This window comes from Schistocerca piceifrons, chromosome X (assembly GCF_021461385.2).
Source record: "Schistocerca piceifrons isolate TAMUIC-IGC-003096 chromosome X, iqSchPice1.1, whole genome shotgun sequence".
Lineage (NCBI taxonomy): Eukaryota > Metazoa > Arthropoda > Insecta > Orthoptera > Acrididae > Schistocerca > Schistocerca piceifrons.
The window spans coordinates 707,550,249-707,562,599 of record NC_060149.1 but is presented as its reverse complement, the minus strand read 5'-3'; the positions used below and the strand labels follow the sequence as shown (position 1 = coordinate 707,562,599).

At 37.8% G+C, this 12,351-nt stretch overlaps 1 protein-coding gene across 1 annotated transcript in view; it reads left to right on the top strand.

Moving 5' to 3' along the window:
• Positions 1–475: 475 nt before the first annotated feature.
• Positions 476–12,351, top strand: part of LOC124722629 (ornithine decarboxylase antizyme 2) — a 41,647-nt gene continuing 29,771 nt past the window's right edge. Inside the window, exons 1-3 of the mRNA XM_047247763.1 lie at positions 476–553; positions 655–745; positions 849–994. Coding sequence (XP_047103719.1) covers positions 476–553; positions 655–745; positions 849–994 — 315 coding nt within the window. The remainder of the gene's footprint in view (positions 554–654; positions 746–848; positions 995–12,351) is intronic.

Below are 12,351 nucleotides of genomic sequence, written 5' to 3'. Positions count from 1 at the left end.
ATCCACCGAACTTCACTAATCCCCACTATATGTAAATTTAACCTATCCATTTCCCTCTTTAAATTTTCTAACCTACCCACTCGATTAAGGGATCTGACATTCCACACTCCGACCCTTAGAACGCCACTTTTCTTTCTCCTGATAACAATGTCCTGCTGAGTAGTCCCTGCCTGGAGATCAGAATGGGGGACTATTTTACCCAAGAGGACGCCATCATCATTTAACCATACAGTAACGCTGCATGCCCTCAGGAAAATCACCCATTGTACTTAATAAATAGTCACTCTCTCTTTAGAAATAGCATTTTCATGATTCCAATTACAGATTTAGCATGTTCTGTGGGAGCAGTGCAATGTTGTTACTAGAGCAGCTGCACGAAGACTGACGCCTTCTTACCAAAATCATTTCGTATAGGAAAAACTGTTGCATCCTTGAACCTCCAGTTCTCGATGTACCCTCGTCCGGTTAGTGGCTGATGCCACAGTTTTCTAAGTCCGGCACATGTGTGTTATCCCGGACAAGTGCTGAGGTCTGTTTAGCAGTGCTCGTGTTGGTGTGCGGGCAGAGATAAGTGATTGCGTAATCATTGAGATAGGCTCTCACAGAGTGCATCCCAGAGTGCCACTTTTGAGCAAGTGAGTCTCTTAATTGCAGTGGAGTACTACTGATGGTGGAAAACTCTTGCCCTTCTACTCCATCTCACAGCATGTTATATGGTCCACAAATTATATAGGCATTTGTGTGCGTGCGTGATGAAATGTTTAACCTTTCAGTTTTGAGTCCATAGTTATATATTATACATGCATTTGCAGTGAGTCTATGGAGGAGCCATGCCAACGATTTTGTGTGACGCTGGGAGCCGGGCCTCAGTGGTGGTCCTGATGCCCCCCATGCCGCATGTAGTGTGTCTCCAATCAGCACAGAGGGCAGCGGCGTGGGGAAACAGAATGAGCTCTCTGTGAGCCGACCATGTGAATTCAGAGATATATGTCCTGTAAGTATGACTGTATAATATTGTTACTTTTGTAATGTGTGGCAGTGGTTATAATGCTAAAACATTAGCATCACCTATTATTTAGTCTCCATATTATTTAGCATAGATAAAATGTTCTGGTTATGTTACTGTGAACATCAATTACTGGTTTATAGTAAATAGCTTTATATTCCCTGTATTAATAAATTATTTGCAGTAAATTGCATAATGTAAATCAAATACTTCAAACCCAGCCTATTAACTCTGAGACCTCAACTAGCTTGAGAAAGGGAACTTATGAAGTTATGCCCCTAATTACATACTGGATACTTGAGATGTAGTTTCTCGGGTAATGTAATTCCAATGTTTCTACTTTAGAAGTGAAGTGTCCGTCCAAGTAGCTTTTTGTCTGCGTGCACCAGATAGGGGTTTTGGAAATAACATTTGTTGTAATTTGCATGCTTGACACTTATCTCCGCCATAAAAATACAAATTTTGTCAATTTATGTTGACATTTAACAAAAAGATATTTAAAGAGACTGATATGTAAGTAGGGTCCAGAACCCACAAATGTCTTTTAGCACTTTTTACACACAGATATTGTATTTTTCATGTGCGGAGTCATTTGTTTGTTTACTCTCATTATCTTCAGTTGTTTGTTAGTAAAAGTGAAGAAAATGTCAATACAATGAAAAAAATATTGCAAATATTATAGGTGATGTTTACGCAACATATTTTATGAAAAAAAATATAAATCAGTCTTTAGAGTTACCTCCCACTTGGAACATACAACAGTTTCCTTGTTTACCACACATATATCTCTTAAAGTTGTCACAGATTGTTGTTCTTTTGTTCATTGTACTTTGCTGCTTTTGACTAACTTTCAGTAGTACACAAATGGCATACACCTTCACCTCCATAAATGTCTTGTTTACTGAAGTACTGCTTGTTTTCCTTCTGAGTGCCTTCCATGGCTGAAACCTCAGACTCATGGAGTCCTCAAATATTTGTAGCTCTTTCTTCAATATGTGTTTCATCTTTTGAAGAAAGTCGTCACCTTTTATACTTTATTTCAGTCTGGGACGTTTGTGTAGAAATAATGTGTAACCATTTATTGGTGCTATGTCCACATGAGTTTAAAAAATATAGTGGGGTACCTTGTAGTTCTTAGTTGAATATTTGTATTGAAATGATCCCTGCATTCATTTCATGTCTGTGATAAAATCTTTTAGTAAATTGCTGTTACCTATAGAAACGAAATTTTCACTGTGCAGCAGTGTGTGTGCTGGTATGACACTTCCTGGCAGATTAAAACTGTGTGGCAGACAGACTCAAACTCAGGACCTTTGCCTTTTGTGGGCAAGTGCTCTACAGACTGGGCTACTGAAGCACGATCTGTCCTCACAGATGTACTTCTGCCAGTATCTTGTCTCTTACTGTCCCAAGTTAAAGCTGTGACAATGTGTTGTGAGTCATGCTTGGGTAGGTCAGCCAATATAGCCCAGTAGTGTTAAATCTAAAAATTAGACAAATCGGAAATAATTGCTACAAAAGGTTTTATTGTTTTAATGGCTTCATTTGTGGCCCAATATGACATCCTAGGTTTTCCACCTCGGCGGAGTTGTGGAAAAATGGTGGGGGGCAAAAATGTACCCGAAAAAGGGGTATTTTTTCAGTTTTGTGATTGTATCTTTTAAATGTCTCACAATATCGTAAACATAATGGAATTAAAAATTGTAGGGCATGAAATTCTGCATTGAATGGGAACATCTGCATATTTTTTGGACCACACGTTTCCATACTAGTGCTCTTCAAAATTGGACCAATTTTACATGTTCATGGAAAAATTTTCGTTTTAACACCGGTTTTTTGGTAATATCATTGAAACTAACCCATCTATCAATAAAGTAGTTCATACGATAGATATAGAGGAATAAATTCTGTGTTTGATGAGACCAAAAGTGGACCACCCGTTTCTGTATGGCTAAGTTTCATTGCTGTGCATGTAAGGTACTTCACATTTACAAATCTAGGTCTCTAGATCAGTTTTATGCAGAGAACTCAAAAAACATTATCTTGAGTGTTGTGGTCTTCAGTTCTGAGACTGGTTTGATGCAGCTCTCCATGTTACTCCATCCTGTGCAAGCTTCTTCATCACCCAGTACCTACTGCAGCCTACATCCTTCTGAATCTGCTTAGTGTATTCATCTCTTGGACTCCCTCTACGATTTTTACTCTCCATGCTGCCCTCAAATACTAAATTGGTGATCCCTTGATGCCTCAAAACATGTCCTACCAATCAATACCATCTTTTAGTCAAGTTGTCACAAACTTCTCTTCTCCCCAATCCTATTCAATACCTCCTCATTAGTTATGTGATCTTCCCATCTAATCTTCAGCATTCTTCTTATGAGTAAAGATTGAAAAAAAAAGTTTTAAAAAATTGTTCAGTCATGGGTAACTTCAGAGACAAGAAATTTAAGGTCAATTTTGACAGTCCCTTATTAAACGGCAAAGCCTTTTTGCACCTTGTTATTCTGCCTTTGTGTATATGTTCTGCCTGGCAAGCCATTGTAATAATGACAAAAGTGTATCTTCTGTAATTCCTAAGGTAATCGTCCAGAAAGTTACCTTCAAAAAATCGGAACCCTACATTTGAGCAAATTTGGAGGCAAATATAAGAAACAAAATAGGCACCTCTGATTTTAATTTAAAATGCACCATTTGGAAGAGCAGCTTTTGCTTTACTAGAATATTGTACATAATGTAAGTGTGCAGTTACCAGGTGGCAGCATCCTGCGTCCGCCCAATAGGTGACACAGTTTATTGCTCTCTAGTGGCGCCTGGCGCCACCCGCGGACAAAAAGACACCTGTGGCCCAAGTAAAAGCTTTTCCTGGCTGGGTCTCGCCAGTTCCCACTTTTCTTCCGGGGTGGACGCACACCAAACGACGCAGTTATTTACCCATAGAGAACGACATGCCACACAGCGATAAGTGCCGGTGTTTCGCGTGGCTGCAACGTGCGACGTGCCGCGACGACAACGTGCCTCTGTGCCTCGCACCCACGCTATGATGCGTTTTCCTCGGGCCACCTCTGACACATTTACGCATCACCTCGCCGCCCTTGTGCCATAGTCACTGCTACCGTAAGAAAGATCACCATGTTCTTGCATATCAATACATACACTGCATATGAAGAGTTGCATCATCTTTAAAGTTCTATAACCGTTCAACCCATAGAGGCCCTATGACAGAAATAAAGCATTACTCATTAGCTTGCTTATTTCGAGGCTTGAGATGAAGGCTTCTAAGTAAAGCAAGCTAATGAATACTCAGACCACCTAATTTTTGCTACAGCACTTGAAGTATCACAGGAACATTAGAAGGTTGTGGTTGTTGGTGAGGATATGGACCTTCTCATCATGCTCAATGCCCTAGCTACACCATCAGCAAATATATATTTCTTGAAACCTGGAAGAGGAAAGACCTCATCACAAGTATTTGGTTCCAGCAGTTTCAAACTGGCAAACCTCAGAAGGCCACTCATATTTCTCCATGCCATAAGTGGATGTGAAACAACTTCAGCGATCTTCGGTCAAGGCAAGAAGAAGGTGGTCAAAAATAAATGTCTTCTGGAAGATATCAAACCTTTTTTAGAGCATAACACTCAAGCTGAAGCTCATGTCGAAGCTGGCCTCTGGTTTTTAACAACCCTCATTAGACCTGTTTTCCGAAGCGATTGTGAAATCCAGATTCACCCTAGCATCCCTACCACTACTGTCAGAAGCAGTTCGCCAGCATTGCTTGAGGACCTACTTAAAAGCACAAATGTGGATAGGATGCTAGATGGATCTGCTCCTCTGGGGATGGCAGGCTTCAGAGTTTGGTCTTGGCCCCGTTCCTACCTCCAAAGAACCAACTCCACAGTATCTTCTCTCACCAGTTTCCTGCAAATGCAACAAGGGGGCTGTGCAGGTAGTTGTGGGTGTCGGAAGGCTGGTATTAAGTGCTCATTAATTTGTGTCAACTGCAAGGGGACAAAAATTACTGACTTGGAGGACTCGGAAATTACGGACTTTGAGGAGTCAAGTGGTGCAATGACAGTCAAACTTAGACATATGTGAAATTTGTGTACATACATACTTTTGCCCTTTTCGTCCTGTACATTTATGTAAAATTTTGTAATTACGAAATATAACAACCACGTATCTGACAAAAGACAAAATTTTACAGGGGAGCTAAAAACATAACTTTTATTAAAAATTTTGATTGCTTTGATTTTTTTTATTTAGAGCATAATCATTTATTACTCTCAGGTTGTGCATTGTCTTTTTTGCATCATTTTGTTATAACAATTTTTTTTTTCACTTAAGTTTTTTGAGCCAGGACTTTTTCTGACATCTCAGGTAAGAGGTCTCAGTTCTTAACCCTCGAGATATGAAAAGCATTTTTAATATTATTTTTCAAATTTTACAAAATTATTTTATTCTATTACTATATTTAATAAGTACGAGACAATGGGTTGCTGTAGTTCTGTATTTAAGAGGGTGTACATAAGAATTACTAAAGAATTACATTTGAAATTGTCTTCATTGATAAGAAATGGTCCAACTTTAATGATGAGGAGCTGCACACAAATGGGTGTCCAATAAATTCACTTTTGGTTTCATTAAATGCAGAATTTCTCTCTCCATATCATTTTTATGGAAAATATTATTGATAGGTGGGTTAGTTTCAACGATATTACCAAAAAACAGAAAATGTAAAATTTGTCAAATTTTGAAGAGCACTAGAATGGAAACGGGTGGTCCAAAAAATATGCGGATGGTCTCATTCAATGCAGAATTTCATATCTTACAATTTTTAATTCCACTATGTTTTCGATATTGAGTCATTTACGAGATATAATCACAGAACTGAAAACATACCCCTCTTTCGGGTACACTTTTGCCCCCACCCCCCTTTTCCACAACTCTGCTGAGGGGGAAAACCTAGGGTAGTGATACTGGGACACAAATGAAGCCATTAAAACAATAAAACCTTTTGTAGCAATTTTTTCCGATTTGAATGCTAATTCTACTAGACTAGTAGAGCACTTGTTGCTAAAGGCAAAGATCCAGAGTTCAAGTCTTGGTCTGGAGTTTTGATTTGCCAGAAAGTTGCTGTCACCTAGTGTGGCTTAAGGTAATAGTATAAACAAACTTTCAGGAAGTGCTGGACCTTAATAATGTTTACTGTTGCTGTGCTCACAGAAACTTGATGGTTAGGTATCATATATTACCACAACGCATTTATTTATTGAATAAGGCATCTGTTGTGAAAAGTTGTATATACTACAAAAGGGTAGACTATGACCACTTCAGGTTTTATAAAGTTCAACTTAAAAGTTTAAAACAATTGTAGAATTGGTTAGAATTCTTTAGTTTTTTTTGCAGTATTAAAATATGAAGTACATTACTAGATTGCAATATTTCCAAAAGGTTGGTATAAACAAGAAGTCCCACCTCCCAACCCATACAAAGTGGTGATGCTGGGGTTAATGTTGATTAAAACATTGATTTTAGCATGTGCAGCCTGACAATTACTGTGCATTAAATAACAGCCTCATACATTGCTACATGCTGAAAAAATGCTCTTATTTAAGACGGCAATAACTTTGATTAGTTAGTTCTTAGTATTGATTCCTATAGTAATGCATTTGTTGCCATGATTAGTAACTGCCCTATGATTTTAGTAGTGGGTTAGAGGAATTTGTTTATTTGTAATCTATATTGTGATGGGGTTTGCTGCTGTCAAGAATTTTTTAAATGATTTCATGCTGTCATAATCTTTATTTGATGTACAGTTGGACAATTTCAACTTAAAGCCTTTGTAAAGTATCTGAAATGGAAGCATTATACATTGGATACTTAAGTATCGGTTATGTATTTAACATAGTAACAAGTCATATCCCAAAATATACTAGAAGGATTATAACTTTATTTTATGGAAGATTCATTAATGATGCATTATGCAATGTACATCTTTGCTCCTATGACTAATGTAATTGTCATAAAATAAATTAGGAATAGTTTTACTTTAGTTATGCAGTCATATTTACACCAGCGATGATGATTAAATATGATTGAGAAAAAAAAAACAATATAGTTTGATCAAAAAGTTTCTATAAAATTATAATCTTCCTAGTTGAAGTTCATTAAAAACATAGACATTAAATGTAAGAGCTTTGCAACAGCTGTTCAAAAGTAACATGCTTGCAAAAAAAATCTAATTTATTTTATAACTGTTACATGCAGTCATAGGAACAGACATAGATGGCCTAATATACCATTAAAGAATTGTCCATAAAGTTAGTTATAATCCTCCTAGTATATCTTGGGATATAACTTGTTCGTATGTTAAATACGTAAATGATACTAATGCATCCAATGTATAATGCTTCTGTTCTAGGTACTTGAAAGTGGCCTAAGGACAAAAGAGTACTGTGATATATATATAATCAGAATTTCAGCTAAGACAGCATGAAATTATTTTTAAAAAATTGTTGGTTGTTAGGAAATTATATTGTTGTACAGGGATGAGGCATGGTGCAGGAGTGTTGTACGTTATCAACAAACAAATACACATTTTAGCAGGTTGTTTCTGTTTACATAAAACAGTTTGACCCACTTAGTCAGTACTGTTTTGTAAGGTAAATTCATGTCTCACTTTTTACAGGTTCTGTGCTATAACCAACCTGCAGACTCCACTCAAGTGAACTCATTTAAGTCACCCCGCCTCCCCCCCTCCCTCCCCCCCCCCTCCCCCCCCCACCCCCCCACACACACACACACACACACACACACACACAGTGCTAAAATGCTGCAGTCAAACAGAAGTACAGACTACTCAATAACCGGAGCAAATTATACGAAGTGTGTTGAAACAGTAATATAAATTTTGCATTTTGTATTAGTCAGATTTGCACATATTTCATTGTTCATTTGGTAAATATTCCCAGGCATTATCAGCTGATAGTATTGATGATTGAATTATTTAAATACAAAATAAATATAGAATTTGTATTAATTTTGCTGTAAGAATGGAATAAATACAACTGTTTCAGGAGTGATCAATGTTGCTTCTGGTGAGTGATCAATGTTGCTTCTGGTGAGTGTGCTATGAGTAAAGCAAGGGTGTTTACAAGTATTATAATCATTTAGAAAAAGCTGTAAAGATGTTGATGACAAGCAACATGGACATCCCAGCACATCATCAACCTATGAAATTATGAAATAAGTGATTGCCAAACTGAAATCAGAGAAGTCTGATGTTGGGGTATCAGTTGGCTCATGCCATTAATTTTTTTTATGTGTGTTTTAGATGTGAAACATATGACAAAGCAAAATTTGTTCCAAAAATGTTGAATTTCGAACAAACCAGCTGCAATTGCTAGTTCCTTAGGAGTCACTAGGTGAAGTCAACAATAATATAGAACTACTGAAATGTGTCAAAATAGGTGACGAGTCATTCCATGTCAAATCAATACAGAAAAGTACACTTTCCAACCTGACCCTCATCAATTTCCATACAATTTGGTGTGTTCATTGCACATGACGAGAATGAAAGGTGCCAGATTACATAATTTTAATGAAAGTAAGACAATAACAATGTCTGCTTGTAGTTCTAAAAAGTGCAGAAAATTTGACAAAAACAGCTGTAACTTCTGATCTAATAAAGATAGAACAATGAACAAAGTATTTTGGAAAAGCCTCGTAAGAAGCTTTTCAACTATATGCAATTTCATCATATTCGAAGGAAGTACAAAATTACGGTTAACGACCTTGACCTGGAATGTCTCAAAACACGTCACCTTTGAAATTGACAAAAAGAAATTGGCTTCTCCATGTTATACTATACAACATTGTAAAAATTCCAACTGGGATGGCACGAGATATAAATTAATACATACACAGTGTGTACAAAATAAATTGTATTTAGACTCAGTGTGACACAAAGCACTGAAAACATGTTTATTGTTAAAAGGGTGGTGGTGTAACAATGTAAGCAGGCCAAACTCAAGCTATCTAGTATTGGATGGCAGTGTGGCTGTTGCCTGTAAAGTTAGTTGCTGCAAAAGCTGTCCTTAGGTTAGTTCGGTTTAAGTAGTTCTAAGTTCTAGGGGACTGATGACCATATATATTAAGTCCCATAGTGCTCATAGCCATTTGAACCATTTTTGCAAAAGCTGTTGTGTGTGAAAATTATACAGATCTTCTTTGAAAATGGAGTTTGAGAAGATCATGTATTGCTGTAATCCATTTAGGGAAGATGGTCACAGCAGATACAAGAAATATGTATGTAAAGTGCAAATGTGGACGGTTGGTACTATTGGTGCATAATGACAGTTACAAAATATGTGACAAATGTAGGAAAAAAATTAACTTGTGGACAAGGGCCTGTGGTTGACGAAACTACATTGAAACGAGTGGAAACCACAAACCAGTGTAGCTCCTGAGGTGAGTCACACAAATCTGTAGCCACAAAAATTGCTTTAAATGCTTTAAATGATAGTGTGGTATGTCCTGGCAAGTCCCCAGTGAAAAAGACGACGCTGGGGGAGAGTGAACATACGTGCAGAAAAAGATCAAGCAAGTGTCTGAGGTATTCTGAAGTAAATACATACCTAGTGTGGAAGAAAAAGCATATTAAGAAACAAATGTTGAATCTGAAATGCTGCAATTGAAAGAGAAATTCAGTACCAGCACCACAAGCAGTGAGAAGTTCCAAATTCTGACACTACTTCCAAAAAGTTGGAGCATTCAAAGAACTGAAAACGAATTTGGAGCCCAAACTATGTAGTGAGAAAAGCAAAACAATTAGTCAAAGAATGCAGTATCTTAGCAACTCCCAAACCAGGACCTGAATGTGTCTTAAGTGAACAAATTGTGGATGGTGTCATAGAATTTTACAACAGATAATATAAGCTGCTGTTTACCTGGGAAGAAGGATTTTGTTTCTGTCAAGGAAAATTGTTCCAGGATTCATAAACAAAAAAGACTAGTGTTGGGGATACCTGCACAAAGATGAACACCCAGGACTGAAAACAGGATTGTCCAAATGTTGCCAGTTGCAACCCAAGAACTGTTTTGGCTGGTGCAACCAGTACCCATAGCAGGGTGTATACGACCTGGGACAACCGGGAGATCCGGGAAAAACCCGGGAATTTTTTAGAATTCCGGGAAGTTTTCATTGTTTTTGTTTTCAGTTAAATTTTATTTAATTTTGACTGGCAAGAACCGATACTCTTAATGGATATTACTGTATACCGCTATTTCAGAATAATACTGCAACAATAAAATATGAACGAGAGAAAAATGAAAATAAAACTTAAATTGCAAAGGAAATGCGCCATATACAGCAACAAAACACAGTGCTCATACAAGCGTCTGCTAACAGCAAAATGTGTCAAAGGCTTTTGGAAGATTATGCAATGTTCTGTAACAACAAATTGCCTCCGATGAATGTGACGTCACAACTGTTTACACTAGATTCGTTTTTGCAGTTACGAGCGGGATCACGCGCATGCGCATTTGAGTAGTACCTTCTCCCACTTCTGGCTACAGAAATGTGGCTGTTGGCTGTGTAAGCAATCGCAGCTAGGTGCTACCTGGAAAAATTTTACTGGAGTGCCCTAGCTGCCAGATTCTTGCATGCGCAGCAGGCCCAGTTCTAGGAGGGGGGTGGGGGGCAAATTCATACAATTGAGGGAAAAAACCTTGTTTCACAAAGCGACTAGCATCCAGCGCACGTTAGTCTAACGATTATTCATATGACTTTGAAACACATCCCTGTCGGTTTTTGAACATTTTTGAACACATTCTAAGTTGATTTCTGAATGAATCGTAAGTTGATTTGTGAATGCGTGCATAGTGTACATGATGTCTCTGTCAGGGGAATCCTCGTCACATGTAGAAACAAACTTACCTACCAAAAGGGGCTATACGAGCTGAGCGGAGTAAGGCCGAACGGATGAATGACGACCACTGTGAGATTGTGTGGTTGATTGGGTTTGCGAATGATGAGCGTTGTTATAATTAATGGCTAAATCCATAGATTCAGACTACAGTAGTGGAAATAATCGAATAACAGGTAAGAAAGATTACGTATTACCTTCTCGGTGTATCTAAGAAAATGAAATTTTGACAGAATTTTTAGCCAGATTGCTATACTAGTAAGGGCCAGTTGTACAGTCCCCGGCTAGCAGCTGCTTTAAATTCTGTTCTGAAAGCAGCTCGGAAAATGCGTTGTACGAACATGTAGCAATGCCTAACCGGAGAATAATAGCGGGATAGCTAAACGGGCAATTCTGGCAGAGTTAGTGGAGTTAATGTGCAAATAAGCTTTGACATTGGCAGGAATAGTTACATAATTACTGACAACAAGACTGTTTGTTAGAGCGAGGGAGGAGAAGAAAACGGGGACATCAAAAAAATTATGGAACAATATGACGATTCCAAGTTTGTATAAAAATTTCGTACTACTACTTTCCGATCTCATACTTGAGAAACTGGAGCGTATGAATAAAGTGTGAAACTATTTCCTGACGTAAGGCTTTTTGCTTGTAGTAGGCCTAATAGGCATTTGATGTTGGTACTTTGTGAATTATATTTTGTCGTTACAAAAAAGACCGTTTGTGCCAAAACAGTCTCGTTTATTTGGTGTGTATGACAATTGTTGCAGTATTAGAAAGGCTTTTTTTAAAAAAAGGGGGCAGGGAGTGATACAGTAGACGTAATCAGGCCGGGAAACCACACCAGTCTTGGGTCCTATTTGCATTAACAGCTTTTTCAGTATTAGACAACAACATTTCGACTTTTCATGTAGCAAAACATTTGACGAACTTTGATGAGGTAATAGATTCTTTTGCAGAAAGGAAAGCACGCCATGTAAAGCTGTAGCAAGATTAGAGAGAAAAAAATTCTACGAGCTAAGGATTGAAGAAATGTGTATTGTCTTGCTTGTCTCATGTCTTTACTGGGTTTATGTATCCTATATTTAATTTTCACACAAAGCAGGAAGTTGTTAGCTGATGGGGAATAAAGAGTGAAAATTTTCTGAAGAGTTCTTTGTTTTAAAAAAAGAGACACAGGATGTCAAACCGGCCTGCTGTAAACAGGAGAAGCACCACAGGACATTTTAATTTCTACTGTCCTGAATATGGTTTGATGGCATCCTTTACAAAATGTACACGTTTCAATTCCACAGAGCGAAGTACGGTGACGTGCGATAGAATAATGCTGTGTGAGGAGGCGAGGCACTGCCCTTTGGCACTCTTATGACCAAATAACATGTCTTACATGTCCTCGAACACATGTTTTATGCATCAGACTCTCCA